The 16965-nt window shown below is 44.5% G+C and overlaps 3 protein-coding genes across 3 annotated transcripts in view; all 3 read left to right on the top strand.

The window, feature by feature from the left end:
• Positions 1 to 16965, top strand: part of LOC130404346 (E3 ubiquitin-protein ligase TRIM39-like) — a 50359-nt gene that overhangs the window by 21435 nt on the left and 11959 nt on the right. The window lies entirely within an intron of this gene.
• On the top strand, positions 1148 to 11671 carry LOC130404349 (zinc finger protein RFP-like). Its single transcript, XM_056609026.1, has 2 exons — positions 1148 to 1940; positions 11485 to 11671. The coding sequence occupies exons 1-2, from the start codon at positions 1156 to 1158 to the stop codon at positions 11573 to 11575; spliced, it is 876 nt and encodes a 291-aa protein (XP_056465001.1). The 5' UTR covers positions 1148 to 1155; the 3' UTR covers positions 11576 to 11671.
• Positions 12618 to 15200, top strand: LOC130404345 (E3 ubiquitin-protein ligase TRIM39-like). Its single transcript, XM_056609022.1, has 2 exons — positions 12618 to 12839; positions 12944 to 15200. Exons 1-2 carry the CDS (start codon positions 12737 to 12739, stop codon positions 14569 to 14571), a joined length of 1731 nt encoding a protein of 576 aa, XP_056464997.1. The 5' UTR covers positions 12618 to 12736; the 3' UTR covers positions 14572 to 15200.

Below are 16965 nucleotides of genomic sequence, written 5' to 3' on the forward strand. Positions count from 1 at the left end.
GTGAAGGAATATTTGGATCAGGAAAACAATATATTATGTCTTCCGTCTTATAATTTGAGAATTTTCTAGGTAAACCTATTTTTAATTCAGTGGAATTAACTGCCGCACGGCTGCAAGTGTTAGTTGGCTCTGACTGAAGGTGAACTCGTCGGTCTGGTTCGTCTGCCCTATACCCCGAGTCGCATGACTCAGTGGTTTTATGACGGTAGAATCTGAGAGAGAAGCCTTATATCACTACCAGTGTTAACTTAATATGAAATAACCCACAAACTTATTTTTTGTCCCGGACTCACTGTGTCCAGTCTTTTTAAGGTTGAACATATTTGAATGCTGCAAAGAAGAGAACGTATCAACGCATTGTAGGCAGCCTTTAAAGAATGCTTCAACATTCAGGGTGTGTACCGTGGGGGCGGAGCCAGTTGTTAGGGGAGGAGCCAGGTGTTAGGGGAGGAGCCAGGTGTTAGGGGAGGAGCCAGGTGTTAGGGAAGGAGAGTAGAGGACGTCATGTTGAGGAAACAAAACTTACGGTTCATAGAGACCAAAGCCAACCGACGTGGAAGCAGTTCTCTCTTCAGGAGAAAAATAAAACACATTTTTGTAAAAAATAGTCTGACAGACAGTAACAACTAGGTAAGTAAAAGCACACAACTTTTAGGAGTAGTTAAAACGTCTCTTCCTGTTATTGAATTAGAAATGTATAATTGCTCAATACATAAACCTTGTCGTCTGTGTCTAGGAATGGCCTGTGCTAACACTTCCTGGTCTGAAGAGAACTTTTCATGTTCCATCTGTCTGGATGTGTTCAGCAGTCCAGTTACCACCGCATGTGGACACAACTTCTGCAGAACCTGTATTACAAAGTTCTGGGATGAACAAGTCCAGTACAAATGTCCTGTTTGCAATGAGATTTTCCATACAAGACCTGATTTACGGGTCAATACCTTCTTATCAGAGCTGGCTGCTCAAATTAGAACAACTGTACTAGTAAAAGAGCAGCCTAGTGTTGAACCAGCAGGAGTTCCCTGTGACTTCTGTACTGGGACCCAGCAGAAGGCTGTGAAGTCCTGCCTAATGTGTTTTGCCTCTTACTGCCAAACCCACCTCGAGCCACATCAGGTAGTCGCTCGCCTGCAGAAACATCGGCTGGTCGAGCCTATGAACCGTCTGGAAGACAGGATGTGTAAGAAACACGAACGACTTCTGGAGCTCTTCTGCCAGACTGAACAGGTGTGTGTGTGTCAGTTCTGCACAGAGGCAGATCACAAGTCCCATCCTGTTGTACCTCTAAAGGAGGAATATGAAGTGAAGACGGCCCAGCTGGGGAAGATAGAGGCTGAAGTTCCGCAGATGATCCAGGAGAGAAAACTAAAGATTAAGGAGATCAAAGACAGAGTAGAACTGAGCAACAAAGACGCAGACAGAGAGATAGCCCATGGTGGGAAGGTCTTCACTGCTCTGATAGGCTGTGTTAGAAAGGGCCGGAATGAATTCAACCAAACGGTTAAAGAGAAACTGAAATCCACAGTGAAACGAGCTGAAGACCTCATCAAAGAGCTGGAGCAGGAAATAGAAGATCTGACCAATAGAAGCTCAGAGGTGAAGCGGCTCTCACACACTGAAGACCACCTCCACTTCCTCCAGGCCTTCAAATCCCTGAAGGATCCTCCACCCACCAGGGACTGGACCACAGTGGAGGTCCGTCCTCCGTCGTACCTAGGGACCTTGAGGAGATCCCTGGATCAGCTGGATGAGACACTGAACATGGAGATGAAGAAGCTGCGTGATGATGCTGAACTGAAGAGGGTCCAGCAGTATGAAGTAGATGTGACTCTGGATCCTGATACAGCTCATCCCCAGCTCATCCTGTCTGAGAATGGGAAACAAGTACGTGATGGAGGTGTGAGGAAGAAACTCCCAGACAACCCTAAGAGATTTACAAGGTATACATTTGTTCTCACGAGGCAGAGCTTCTCCTCATGGAGATTTTACTTTGAGGTCCAGGTTAAAGACAAGACTGCATGGGGTTTAGGAGTGGCCAGAGAGTCCATCGACAGAAAAGGTCTGACAGTGTGGACCCCTGAGATGGGTTACTGGACTCTTTCCTATAACAATGATGGGTTGATATTTAGTGATAACCCTTCTGTCCGTCTCCCCCTGAGAGCTGGGCTCCAGAAGGTGGGGGTGTTTGTTGATTATGATGAGGGTCTGGTCTCCTTCTATGATGTGGAAGCCAGGGTTCATATCTACTCTGCTACTGGCTGCACCTTCACTGAGCCTCTCCATCCAATCCTCAGCACAGATTTACATAAAGAAGGTAGAAACTCTGCCCCCCTGATCATCTCACCTGTCAATCAAACGACCAAAACAACTTGTGTTGTTTCCTGAATGAGAATAGAATCAGAATCTCTACTATGTGAGATCTGAGAGATCTGCATTAATGTCATACTGCTGTCATTTAACGAGAAGAATATCTTTAACAATTAACCCTGTTGTTGTGTAACATAACCCTTTATAAAGGGTTATATTACACTGCATTTATGTGTCTGTTTTCCCTTTATTTGTTTTACGCTTAAAGATTTAAAAGATTAAAGATATAAAATTAGTTGCAGTTATGTAGAACATGTTTAGAGGATAAACATTTATAAATAATAATATTTTTTAACATTTCTATTGGTTTTAACTTCTGAATATTGAATGACAAAACAATTCAATGTTCTTGCACTTGTGATTTTAATAAATAGAAAAGGCAAATATTGTAATGCGTGGGCCTACATTATCATTGTAATGGATCATTTCAGGGGAATAGATACATTCCAGTCAAATAGTGTTCAGTATAAATGCTGTTTCTGTAAAAATAAGTGTGATACAAAAAATAAAATTGTTTATTTCTAAAACCCTTATTTTGATTATTTCGAGATTGATGGAACGTTTTAAATCATTGAAGAAATGTAAAAGTTTGTTGTTGATGAACCAGTAAATTAATCTCCAATATACAACAACCCACCATGTGTTACACACTTACACAAAGGTCACAGTGACTACACGTAAAGATGTGTGTGAGTACCGTGACTTTGTCTTGTCAGCTCTCCTCTCTTCTCATCTCTTCTCCTCTTCCTCTTATCTCTGCTCTCCTCTCTAGCTCATCTAGGATTGTGTTCATTATTGTCGTACATTATGCATTAAGTGATGTACGACAATGTCAAAGGTCACCCCATTTAGATTGGTGAATCTAAAATAGATGTGGTACAACAGAACTCATGCAAGGAGCTGCACACCTTGCATGTTATGGAGGAACAACACCTTTTATGTTTCTCTTCGATCTTACAAGGCTTGAGGAACATGGTTCACTAATAAATCCAATCAAATTAAAACAATCTCCTTAATCCAGGAAACGCAAAACCTTTATGGATTTCTCGCTATTGGAAAATGCCTTGTAAACTCTCTGTTGGCATGTTTAGAACATGAATCTTTAGAGTTTACGTTAAGTCAGGGGTGGACTGGGGAGAAAAATTCAGCCCTGGCATTTTCTCTCCAGACCAGCCCACTCCATTATTAGCACTAGGGGTGGGACGAGACGAACGGGAAGAACCCTGTATATCCGAATAATAGTACCGTTTTTTGTTTTTCAAGTTTGTGTTTCTTGTGCTGCTGACAAGAAAGGTGTGAAACCCGAACAGGAAGTTAACAGACATCCTGTGGCTGCTGCATCTCCACCCGCCATATCTACTACAAAACCCTTGTTAAATATCACACATGATCCAACGCTAAATCCTCTCTTGCAGTTATTAGTCTGTGACTGTGAAAATCGTTTGGTGTAAGCCCAGCATTAGTTAAAACCAGACTCGGACAATAATAACAAACTCTCCTGACAAATAATCTAAATAGAAACATATTACAGACAGTAACAGCATTAGAGCTGAAACCAATTTGTTTTAACGGTGACTCAGTCATTATGAAAGCATAAATAGAGAATTGAATTTTTTTTCTCATATACTTCTCATACACGTGTATGTGCACATGTATGTATACATGTGCACACACATGTATATGAGAATGCATATCTATTCAGACCTGTAATTCGGCCTACCTGCATAACTGTTCATTTAACTTAAAAGATATGCAAATGTTTGAAATTAAAATCAATGTGAAAATCTTCAACCAGGAAATAATCATAATCAAACCTTTTGTTTCAATCTGAGGCAAAACAAGTTGCATAATAAACTCACAAAGTCAAGAGAAGCTCTCTCTCTCTCTCTCTCTCTCTCTCTCTCTCTCTCTCTCTCTCTCTCTCTCTCTCTCTCTCTCTCTCTCTCTCTCTCTCTCTCTCTCTCTCTCTCTCATCATAGAATAACTTCTAGAAGGTGAGGAAAACCTGGGAGGAGGTGTGCGAGGGAACGCGGTCGGTCGCTGCTCGAGAAGCTGCTGCTCCGGTTGTAGAGACAAACTTTTTTGAGCTTTTTTGTTGCACTTGTGTGATTGTGGTTCATAGGAAATAAAGGAAAAGGATATCACTTGGTGGGGGTTAGAGTCAGGTGGTGTTCTCGAGGCGGGTTCCGACCAACGACCTGTATAGGTCCGGAAAGGTGCCGTTTCTTTTCTTTCTCTTTTATAATTTTTCTCGTCTTTTCTATCTAGTGTATAGGATGACTAAAGGGAGTAAAGGTAGGGGGAGGGGGGTAAGGGAGGTAGGAGAAAAGGGGCAGTGTAGGGGAAGAGGCAGTAGTAGTAGCGAGGAAGGAAGAGAAGAGGAGATTCAGGGAAGAGAAGGAAAAGATGTTAAAAGAGCGAGAACATTTAATAGTGTAGATGGAATCGAAACGGAGACGGTGAGTGACTCAAGTGAGGAGGAGGGGGTTGAGAAAAAGGGAGATGTCAAAATGATAGTCCGGTTTGCTGAGGAGGGAGGTATAGGGAAAATGAACCCGTTAAAGCTAACAAAGGAGTTGACAGGAAAGTGCGGTGATATAAAGTTTGCTAGGGTTTTAGGAGATGGAAATCTGTTGATCGGTTGCTCGGATGAGCTTCAGGTAGTTCTGACAAAGAATCTAACAATGGTTGGTGTTAACAAAGTGGTGAAGGTGGTGCAGGTTGGATTGCAGAGAGAGAAACGTTGCAAAGGGGTGATAACAGGAATCTCTCTGGATATTGAGGAGCAGGAGATTAAAGAGAACTTGGTGGCCAAAGGCATAGACGTGATTAGTATTAAGAGGATGACAAGGGGCCCTGAAAAGGAAATGAGTGAGTCTGTATTGGTGGAGCTTAAAGGAGAAGTATTACCAGATAGAGTATTTCTAGGGTTCCTGTGTTTCTATGTGAGGGCTTACATTCCTAAGCCAATGAGGTGCTTTCAGTGTCAACGATTTGGGCACATCGCTAAAATCTGTAAGGAAAAGAGGAGGTGTGCGAAACGCTCAGGGGATCATGAGTATGGGAAGTGTGAGGGGGCCAAGTTAAAGTGTTGTAGTTGTGGGGGTGAACATGTCGTCACTTTGGAGGCTGTGAAATAATGAAAGAGGAAGTTGCAGTTCAGAAGGTAAAGGTGTTGGACAAAGGGACCTGTGCAGAGGCAGTGAAGGGGGTAAAACAGAGGCACGGTGCTAAGAGTCAGGGAATGGTAGCAGCCTGGGGAGGTGGAAGGGAAGTGACAAGGGAGTCGGTGGGAGAGCAGCACGATGGAACAAAGTGTGGGGAGATGAGAAGCAGGTGGGGATGTTTGTGGCAGCAGTGATGAACTCCACTAGAGACTCCACATCAAAGACAACGAGCATACAGACGATAGCTAAGGCAGCCAAAGGTTATATGGGGATGGAAGGGTTAAAATGGGAGGCTTTGGTAGCTGAGATAAATACACAGAGTAGTCAGGAGCCGGTGAGAAAACATCATAACCATGGTGAGAACCCTACAGTGGAATGCTAGGAGCTGGGTGGCTAATGGCCGGGAGGTTAAATATTTTTTAAGAGAAATGAAAGGAAAACCACAAGTAATACGCATTCAAGAAACGTTTTTGAAACCAGTGTTAGATTGAGTTATTTATAGATATGTAGGTATAAGAAGAGACAGGAGTGGAGGTGAAGGGGCTGGTGGAGGGTGGGTAACATTTATTAAGCTAGGTATATCATACAGGGTATTAGAAATAGGAACGGAACAAGAGTATATAGTGGTGGAGGTATGGGAGGGGGAGAGGAGTTTGTTGGTGTTAATTACTATAATCCATGTCAAAGGTTAGAGAATGATAAACTAGTTAGGATTAAAGGTATAGAAAGACACAGGATAATATGGTGTGCAGACTTCAATGCTCATAACACAATGTGGGGAGGGAATCACACAGACACGAATGGGAAAGTGATTGTAGAGTTAATGGAGGACAATAATCTTGTTTGTTTGAATGATGGGAGGGGGACAAGGATGGATATAAGAACAAGTAGTGAGTCCGTGTTGGATCTGACGTTGGTGTCAGTAAGTTTGGCAGGGATCAGTAACTGGGAGGTTTTGACAGGTAAATCTTTAGGTAGTGACCACGATGTGTTAGTTTGTTCAGTAGGAGGAAGAGGAGAAGTGAATGTTGGAAATGGAATTCAGAAATGGGTGTATAGTAAAGCAGAATGGGGTACATTTAAGTTGGTCAGTGAAGAAGTTATGGTTTCAGTTGTTACTAGTGGAGATATAGACACAGTAAATAACAGTGTTACATCAGCAATTATTGCTGCAGCAAGTAAATCCATTCCAAGAAGTAAAAGTAGAAGGGATAGGAAGTTAGTTCCTTGGTGGACAGAGGAGTGTTCCAAGGCAGTTAAAGCCCGAAACAAAGCATTTAAGAAAGTCAAAAGAGAGCATAATACACAAAGTCTGGTGGAGTATCAGACCTCAGAGGGCACAGGCACTGGTAGAGAGAGTTACTAAGAGAACACAGAGGGTCAGCTGGAGACAGTCTGGTGGTAAGTGTGGTGGAGTATCAGAGGGCACAGGCACTGGTAAAGAGAGTTACTAAGAGAACACAGAGGGTCAGCTGGAGACAGTCTGGTGGAGTATCAGAGGGCACAGGCCCTGGTAGAGAGAGGTACAAAGAGAACACAGAGGGTAAGCTGGAGACAGTTTTGTGGTAAGATAAGAAGAACAACACCGGTAGGAGAAGTGTGGGGAATGATGAGGAAGATGGGAGGAGATAGAAGAGAGTGGGAGTACCCAGTGATTACGTTAGAGGAGCAAACTGCAATATGTGATAAAGATAAGGCTGATTTGATGGCCAAACCTTTTGCTAAGGTGCATAGTGTTGATCAGTTGACAGTGGAAGGGAGAAGGAGAAGAGAAATTACTTTGAGTAATTATCCTGATGTGCTAGTTAGGAGAGTAGATACTAGAGAAAATAGATGATGGATTTACAATGGCAGAGCTTGTGAGAGCAATTAAAAAAGCGATGCCCTCAGCTCCAGGGGGAGATCAGGTGAGCTATGTAATGTTAAAACATCTAGGAGAAAGAGGAATGGAAAAATTGTTAGAACTATATAATAGAGTATGGGTGGAGGGAAAGTTACCAAGTGTATGGAAGGAAGCGGTGGTGATTCCGATTAGGAAACCAGGGAAAGATCCAGGTACACCTTCTAGTTATAGGCCAATAGCATTAACGTCTAACATATGTAAAATAATGGAGAGATTGGTGACAGAAAGGTTAACGTATGAGCTTGAGAAGAAAGGGTTGTTGACAAGTGGTCAAAGTGGTTTCAGAAAAGGGAGACATACGATGGATGCAGTGGTAAGGCTTGAAGATGAGATACGGAAAGCACAGGCAAACAAAGAGTCAGTGGTGGTAGTGTTTTTTGATATCGAAAAAGCATATGACATGATGTGGAAGGAAGGTTTGTTAATTAAGTTGTACAAGATGGGGGTAGGTGGAAGGGTTTTTAACTGGATAAAGAATTTTTTGTTTGACAGACATACAAGTCCGGTTTGGGTCTGAATTGTCAAATAAGTATATGGTGGGGAATGGCACTCCCCAAGGAAGTGTAATTAGTCCTTTATTGTTTATAATCATGATAAATGATGTTTTTTCAAAGGTGCCAGAGGATATAGGAAGTTCTCTGTTTGCAGACGATGGGGCTTTGTGGAAAAGGGGAGGAAATGTGATGCATATTATTAGTAAAGTCCAGTCTGCAGTTGATGGGGTGACAGAGTGGGGATTTGACTGGGGGTGCAGATTTTCGGTAGAGAAAACTCAAACTGTATTTTTCACTAGGAAAAGAATTGAGGATGGGATGAAATTGAGGATGTATGGGAAAGAGTTGGAAAGAGTTGGCTCATTTAAATATTTGGGAGTTATTTTTGATTCTAGGGTAACATGGGCGGACCATATTAGGAAGATAGAGGATAAATGCAAAAAGGTAATGAATGTGATGAGATGTTTGACTGGTAGGGATTGGGGAGCGAGCTGTTCAGCTTTAAAGACTATATATTTAGCTATGATTAGATCTGTGTTTGATTATGGGTGTGTAGTGGATGGGTCAGCCTCAGTGTCTCTCTTGAGAAGGCTGGACGTGATTCAGGCCAAGGCATTAAGGGTATGCAGTGGGGCTTTTAAATCATCACCAGTGCCTGCTCTGCAGGTAGAAATGGGGGAAATGCCACTGGAGTTGAGAAGGAAACATTTGATGGGGAACTATTGGGCTAATCTGCGAGGGCCCAGTGAGTCTCACCCCACAAAAGGAGTGTTGAAAGAGTGCTGGGTTTATGGGAAGGGTGAGAGGAATCATTTTGGTCGGGTGGGGAATGATATAGCGAAAGAGTTTGGTGTGGGTGAATTGAAGCTTAGTCCAACAGTGGTATATCCAATAATGCCGCCATGGAGGATGGTGTGGCCAGAGGTGGACTGGTTTGTGTTGGATATAAAGAAGAGAGAGAGAGAACGGATTGACCTGGCTAGTGTTTTTAATATTCATCTTCTTATAGAGCACAGTGAGTATGTTCATGTTTTTACAGATGGTGCCAAACAACCTGAGACAGGAGTGACAGGGTTTGGAGTAGCTGTTCCATCAGAAAGAATAGAGTTTAATAGAAGAACATCAGATAATTTAAGCGTTTATACAGTGGAGATGTTGGGGGTGCTGGTCGCATTAAAATGGGTGGAATCAAGTACAGTTGAAAAAATTGTGATCTGTACAGATTCAGCATCAGTTTTGGCAAGTATGAGGTCTTTTTATTCAAGTAGTCGCCAAGGTTTGTTGTATGAAGTTCTACAGTCAATTACGAGAATCGTTCAGCAGGGGAGGCAAATACATTTTTTATGGGTTCCAGCTCATGTAGGGGTGAAGGGAAATGAGAAAGCCGATAAGATGGCGAAGAAGGCATTGGAGAAGGCAAAAGTAGAAAGGAATATCAGTTTAAGTAAGGAAGAAGTTAAAAGCCTGATATGGGGAAAAGTTAACAAGATGTGGCAAGACAAATGGGACAGTGAGGAGAAAGGGAGATATTTATATAATATTCAAAAAAGTGTTAATGTTAAAATAAGGTATAGTGGTCAGAGGAAGGATGAGCCAATTTTGATAAGGTTAAGGTTGGGGCACAGTGCACTAAATAAAACAATGAATTTGATAGGAAAACACCCCACTGGATTATGTGAGGGGTGCCAGGTAGAGGAGACAGTGGAACATGTTTTAATGAACTGTAGTGGTTATGGGATGGAGAGGGAAAGTATGAAAAATCAATTGAGAGAATTGGGTATGCAGGAGTATACTTTGGAAAATATTTTAAGATTAATGAAGAGGAATTGTATAAAAGTATTGTTTGGCTTTTTGAGAGAAACAGGGTTATATGATAGGATATAGAGTAGAAAGAAGGTGTGAATGAGTGAGTGTTTGGATATTTTTGTTTTGATTCATTAACTGGATCAGAAGAGGGCGGTAATGCACCAAGTTGTGGATGCCAACCGCCGATAAACCCCAAGAAGAAGAAGAGGAAAACCTGTTTGACAGGAGATGATGGTAGCAGAGAATATAAAGAGACATTTATGAATAACCAATTGTCATTTTATCACACATATAGTATGTTTCTTCACATAAACCTTTAAACATACATATTGCATTCCTCTCGAAATAGTCATCACCTCAGTAAACAATAAATGAATTGAAAGATTACAATAAATTCAATGGCAAATATTGCAAATTAAACTAATTATTTACTTGTATTTTGTGCTAAAATTCAAAGTGTCACATCTGTATTTACAATACAGCTTGATTCTGCATCTCTATTTACAGCTCATTAGTCCATGTCAATGTTTACTGTTGCTATGGCAACAAGAGACTGCTAACGTTAGCAGCTGTTAGCTAGCTTAGCCAAATCATCTGAACAATAATAATAATAATACATTTAATTTAGAGGCGCCTTTCAAGACACCCAAGGTCACCTAGACTATATATGTAGCTATGATTAGATCTGTCACATAATAACCCATAATATCACAATTCGGCCTATTTAAACAAAATCAACCACAACTACCAACAATCACAGCCCTTCAACTCTGGGCTAATATGTTGTCGCAAGTATGCAGTTAATTAGGTCACATCACATTCAATGTAAAAACGTTTTCTACTTTGTTTTGGACATGTCTCAAAATGTAGCTTAGCTAGCCCCAGGCTAACGTTACTTAGCATATATGCCTCCACTCGCTCGTCTCCTGGCGCAGCAGCACCTGCTGGGGTGTGGACCCCGGCACCAAATAGGTCTGTCAATTTTGAACATTTAACTTCCATCTCCAGAGGCTTAAGTCGCCGTTTTTCAGCACCACCCGGGCGTTTTCAGCTCCGTACCGACTCCCGCGACTCCGGCCCATGCCATGAGGTCCCGCCCACCCTGGTTTGTGTTGTGATTGACAGCACTGTCAGGGCTCTCTGAGCCAGTCAGCCCATGATTGATTGACAATGACAAACATAGACCAATAATATGCGTCGATGCTGGCAACACACTGCTAGCTCTCTGTAGCCCATTGGCCGGCCCAATTGGAGGGAATTTAGAGAGAGAGGAAAAAAGAAAACATAGCGGACCGGACCGGCCCACATTGGGTCAACGGCCCACCGGGACGATGCCCGGTATGCCAGATGGCCAGTCCACCCCTGCGTTAAGTTGAAGAAGCTGTTGCGAGCGGATAATCTACCAATGAGAGCACAGAGAAGGTGGAGATGAGGAGGAGCATGTGTGAGTAGTAAATCACATACTTTCACTTTCACTACTTTTGATTGCGTGTACTTCCGGTCCCAGACAGGAAGTAGTGGGGCCTCTGTGCCGGATGTGTGTGGGAGCCGGAAGTGTGTGTGTATGTTTGTGTGTGTGCGTTTGTGTGAGTGCGTGTGCGTGTGTGCGTGTGTCTGTGTGTCTGTGTGTGTGTGTGTGGATGTGAGTGTGTGTGTGTGTGTGTGTGTGTGTGTGTGTGTGTGCCATGCCTGTGAGTATACCACCAGTCTCCTGCAGCGTCCTCACAGCCCTCTCCTTCTCCTGCAGCATTAACCGGAGTGCAGGGTCCATCTCTGTGACGTCGCGCTCCAAGGCCTTGGGTTTGCTGTCGAGCAACAAAAGAAGCCCCAAGCACTGACGTTAGCGGAGCTAGTTGTTCTCTTCTGACGTAAAGGGATTCTGTTCAGTAAATACCTGCCATTCACCGGGAACCTTTGGATTCTTCTGCTGCCCTCCACAGCTTTCATCTGAGCCTGAATGAGGGCCTCCAGTACATGTGTTTCTGACGAGCACAGCAGACAAAGCCTCAGAAGAAGGCCCTGTCGCTGAGTCCGGGAACCGGCCCGTCTCATAACCAGGTCGGGGGGGGGGGGGGGGGGGGGTGAGTGAGAGCCGACGCATCCGGTCGTGATCCGGGGAGGGCAGAGGAAGAACAGAGCGGCATGGGAGAGCAGAGGAGGAAGCAGCGACAGAGGGCCTTGGTGGGTCTGGTCTGGAGGGCTGGTGGGGGGGGGGGGGTGTTTTCAAAGATGTCAGGTGCAATTACAATTGTTGTTTTTAATATCGTTGTGGACTGTCTGTTGCCAGTCTACAGCCCATTTAGAACATTGGAAACATATTCCTCCAATTTAAATGGAGTTAAGTTAAGTTAAGGTATCCTTTATTCTCTTCCTCTGCTCTTGACCCGTCCGGGAGCTGGTGAACACACACACACAGAGGAGTGACCTTGTCCCCACACACGGGGGCACACACACACACGGGGGGTACCCCAGCGTTCCCGGAGCAGTGGGCGGCCGCAGTGCAGCCCGGGGGCTTCAGGTGCCTTGCTCAAGGGAACCTCCTCTGTGGACGAGGACGGAGGAGAGTGCTGCACAACTACTCCCCCCGTCCACATAGCTCACCTACCGGTCGGGACTCGACCCAGTCACCCTCCGGTTACCGGTCCACCTCCTTAACCAGTAGCCCCCGGACGCCCCGTGGACGTTCAGAGGGAGGGGCGGTATATAGAAACATTGAGGAGCCCCATCACAGATAACATGTTTAGGGAAGTGAAAGTCCTGCTCTGAGTGAGCTAGTGTGCTCCGTGTGCGGAGGGCTAGTGTGGGGGCAGAGGAGCAGAGAGGATCCCGAGGAAGGCCCAAGCCCAAGTTGAACATATTTGAATGCCGCAAAGAAGAGAAAACATCAACGCATTGAAGTAGCCTACACAGTGCGTGAATGCACCAAAGTCTGAGTGTGTTCATGGGGGCGGAGCCAAGGGTTAAGGGAGGAGCCAGGTGTTAGGGGAGGAGAGGACGTCATGTTGAGGAAACGAAACCAAAGCAACCCACGTCGAAGCTGTTCAACCGTTCAGGAGAAAAATAAAACGCATTTTGGAACAAAAAGTCTGACAGTAAGAACAAGTAAGTAAAACAGCACAACTTTGAGAAAGTTAAATCCTCTCTTCCCGTTATCGAATTAGAAATCTATAATTGCTCATTACATAAACCTTGTCGTCTGTGTCTAGGAATGGCCTGTGCTAAGACTTCCTGGTCTGAAGAGAACTTTTCATGTTCCATCTGTCTGGATGTGTTCAACAGTCCAGTTACCACCACATGTGGACACAACTTCTGCAGAACCTGTATTACAAAGTTCTGGGATGAACAAGTCCAGTACAAATGTCCTATTTGCAACGAGATTTTCCATACAAGACCTGATTTATGGGTCAATACCTTCTTATCAGAGCTGGCTACTCAGTATAGAACAACCGTACGAGTAAAAGAGCAGCCTTGTGTTGAACCAGCAGAAGTTCCCTGTGACGTCTGTACTGGGACCCAGCAGAAGGCTGTGAAGTCCTGCCTAGTGTGTTTTACCTCTTACTGCCAAACCCACCTGGAGCCACATCAGAGAGTCGCTGGCCTGAAGAAACATCGGCTGGTCGAGCCTATGGACCGTCTGGAAGACAGGATGTGTAAGAAACACGAACGACTTCTGGAGCTCTTCTGCCAGACTGAACAGGTGTGTGTGTGTCTGTTGTGCACAGTGACAGACCACAAGACCCATCCTGTTGTACCTCTAAATGAGGAATATGAAGTGAAGACGGTCCAGCTGGGGAAGACGGTGACTGACGTTCCGCAGATGATCCAGGAGAGAAAACAAAAGATTAAGGAGATCAAAGACACAGTGGAACTGAGCAACAAAGACGCAGACGGAGAGATGGCCCATGGTGGGCAGGTCTTCACTGCTCTGATAGGCTGTGTTGAAAAGGGCCGGGATGAATTCAACCAAACGGTTAAAGAGAAACTGAAATCCACAGTGAAACGAGCTGAAGACCTCATCAAAGAGCTGGAGCAGGAAATAGAAGATCTGACCAATAGAAGCTCAGAGGTGAAGCGGCTCTCACACACTGAAGACCACCTCCACTTCCTCCAGACCTTCAGATCCCTGAAGGATCCTCCACCCACCAGGGACTGGACAACGGTGGAGGTCCGTCCTCCGTCGTACGTAGGGACCTTGAGGAGATCCCTGGATCAGCTGGAGGAGACACTGAACATGGAGATGAAGAAGCTGCCTGATGATGCTGAACTGAAGAGGGTCCAGCAGTATGAAGTAGATGTGACTCTGGATCCTGATACAGCTCATCCCAGTCTCATCCTGTCTGAGGATGGGAAACAAGTACATGATGGAGAAGAAGAGAAGGAACTCCCAGACAACCCTAAGAGATTTACAGAGGATACATTTGTTCTCACGAGGCAGAGCTTCTCCTCAGGGAGATTTTACTTTGAGGTCCAGGTTAAAGACAAGACTGCATGGGGGTTAGGAGTGGCCAGAGAGTCCATCGACAGAGAAGATCCGACCTGGAGGATCCCTGAGACGGGTTACTGGACTCTTTGGTACTTCAATAATGAGTTGGTATTTAGTGATGACCCTTCTGTCCGTCTCCCTCGGAGAGCTGAGCTCCAGAAGGTGGGGGTGTTTGTTGATTATGATGAGGGTCTGGTCTCCTTCTATGATGTGGAAGCCAGGGTTCATATCTACTCTGCTACTGGCTGCACCTTCACTGAGCCTCTCTATCCAATCCTCGATCCATGTGATCATGAAGAAGGTAGAAACTCTGCCCCCCTGATCATCTCACCTGTCAATCAAACAGACTAGGACCTTTGTTTGATAATAAAATAATCAAACGACCAAAACAACTAATGTTGTTTCCTGAATTAGAATAGAATTAGAATCTCTACTATGTGAGATCTGGGAGATCTGCATTAATGTCATACTGCTCTCATTTAACGAGGAGAATATCTTTAAGAATTAACCCTGTAGTTGTGTAACATAACACTTTATAAAGGGTTATATTACACTCCATTTATGTGTCTGTTTTCCCTTTATTTCTTTTACATGTTTAAGGATATACAATTTCTTGTAGTTATGTAGAAGATGTTTAGAGGATTAACATGTATAAATAATAATTTGAAAATTGAATATATATAAGAATATTGAATGACAAAACAATCCAATGTCATACATTTGGGATTTTAATAAAAAGAAGGCCTGCCTTATCATGTGATGGATCATTTCAGGGGAATAGATAGATTCCATTCCAAAAGTGTAATAAAAAAAGTGTACTACAAAAAATAAAATTCCTTATTTCTAAAACCCTTATTTTGATGATTTCGAGATTGATGGAACTTTTTAAATCATTGAAGAAATGTAAAAGTTTGTAGTTGATGAACCAGTAAATTAATCTCAGATATACAACAACCCAACAACAACCATACTTTCACTTTTGGTCGCTCGTACTTCCGGCCCCAGACAGGAAGTAGTGGGGCCTCTGTGCTGGATGTGTGTGTGAGTCGGAAGTGTGTGTGTGTGTGTGTGTGTGCGTGTGCGTGTGTGTGTGTGTGTGCCATGCCTGTGAGTATACCTCCACAGTCTCCTGCAGCGTCCTCACAGCCCTCTCCTTCTCCTGCAGCATTAACCGGAGTGCAGGGTCCATCTCTGTGACGTCGCGCTCCAAGGCCTTGGGTTTGCTGTCCAGCAACAAAAGAAGCCCCAAGCACTGACGTTAGCGGAGCTAGTTGTTCTCTTCTGACGTAAAGGGATTCTGTTCAGTAAATACCTGCCATTCACCGGGAGCCTTTGGATTCTTCTGCTGCCCTCCACGGCTTTCATCTGAGCCTGAATGAGGGCCTCCAGTACATGTGTTTCTGACGAGCACAGCAGACAAAGCCTCAGAAGAAGGCCCTGTCGCTGAGTCCGGGAACCGGCCCGTCTCACAACCAGGTCGGGGGGGGGGGGGGGGGGGGGGGGGGGCAGAGGAAGAACAGAGCGGCACGGGAGAGCAGAGGAGGAAGCAGCGACAGAGGGCCGTGATGGGTCTGACCCTGTCGGGGGGGCAGGTGACGCGGGGGTGGGAAGTTTGGGGGGTGGGGGCTCTGGTGACGGGGGGGGGAGGGGTGTGTGCGTTCGTGTGTGTGTGAGCAGGCGTGCGTGTGTGTGTTTTCAAAGATGTTTTCAAACAATTACAATTATTGTTTTTAATAATAAGTTAAGTTAAGTTAAGGTATCCTTTATTCTCTTCCTCTGCTCTTGACCCGTCCGGGAGCTGGTGAACACACACACAGAGGAGTGACCTTGTCCACACACACGGGGGCACACACACAGGTGGGGGCGTGGAGGTAGGTGGCACCGTGGCTACCTACCAGCTAGCGAGCGCATCGGTCGGCATCTCGCCTTGTTGACACCAGTGGCGTCACTAGGCTGTTTCATTCTGGGCTATTAGGATGCACTCACACTGTACCCCCCCTACTGTGCCCCACCGACATTTTTGATCACCAGCCTCGACTGCGCATCACACGTCGGTTCTTTGACCTCTCTTGTATTTCCCCAATGAGACTGTAGTTGGGGTTATCTCAGCCATGGTTGAGGAGGAATTGGAGGAAAGGAACTTTGGCTCAAAGGTGAAGCGGCTCCTACTGGATTTGTTTGCTACACGGATTGACTCCCTGGTTTGACCTCTGCTTGGAATAAACACTGTTTCTTCACCTGAACCGTTTCTCTTGTCGTGCTATTGGGTTCTTGTCTGCCATTTTGTGAAACCTGATAATATCCTTAAACACCGTCCAACCCTTCCCTGCTGCTGCTAATTTGCATACAAATGTAAAACACACAAGGAGGGTTTACATATGAGGGCGGGCCGTCGGTCCACAGCCGCAACAACCAAAAAATATATATAATTTTTATTTAATTATCTCCTAATATTATTACTTCATTATCATTAATATTATGCATTTTGATTTCTCCATACAGTTATTAAGGACTGTAATATGACAAGTGAAGGAATATTTGTATCAGGAAGGGGGGGGGGGGCGAGGTTATATCCCCACCATACTGTTATAAACAATACATTAAGTCTTCCGTCTTATCATTTGTGAATTTTCTAGGTAAACCAATTTTTACTTCAGTGAAATTAACTGCTGCACGGCTGCAAGTGTTAGTTGGCTCTGACTGTGTTAGCGGAGGAGCCAGGTGTTACGGGAGGTCGCTAGGTGT

This window comes from Gadus chalcogrammus, chromosome 15, assembly GCF_026213295.1.
Source record: "Gadus chalcogrammus isolate NIFS_2021 chromosome 15, NIFS_Gcha_1.0, whole genome shotgun sequence".
In the NCBI taxonomy this organism is placed as follows: domain Eukaryota; kingdom Metazoa; phylum Chordata; class Actinopteri; order Gadiformes; family Gadidae; genus Gadus; species Gadus chalcogrammus.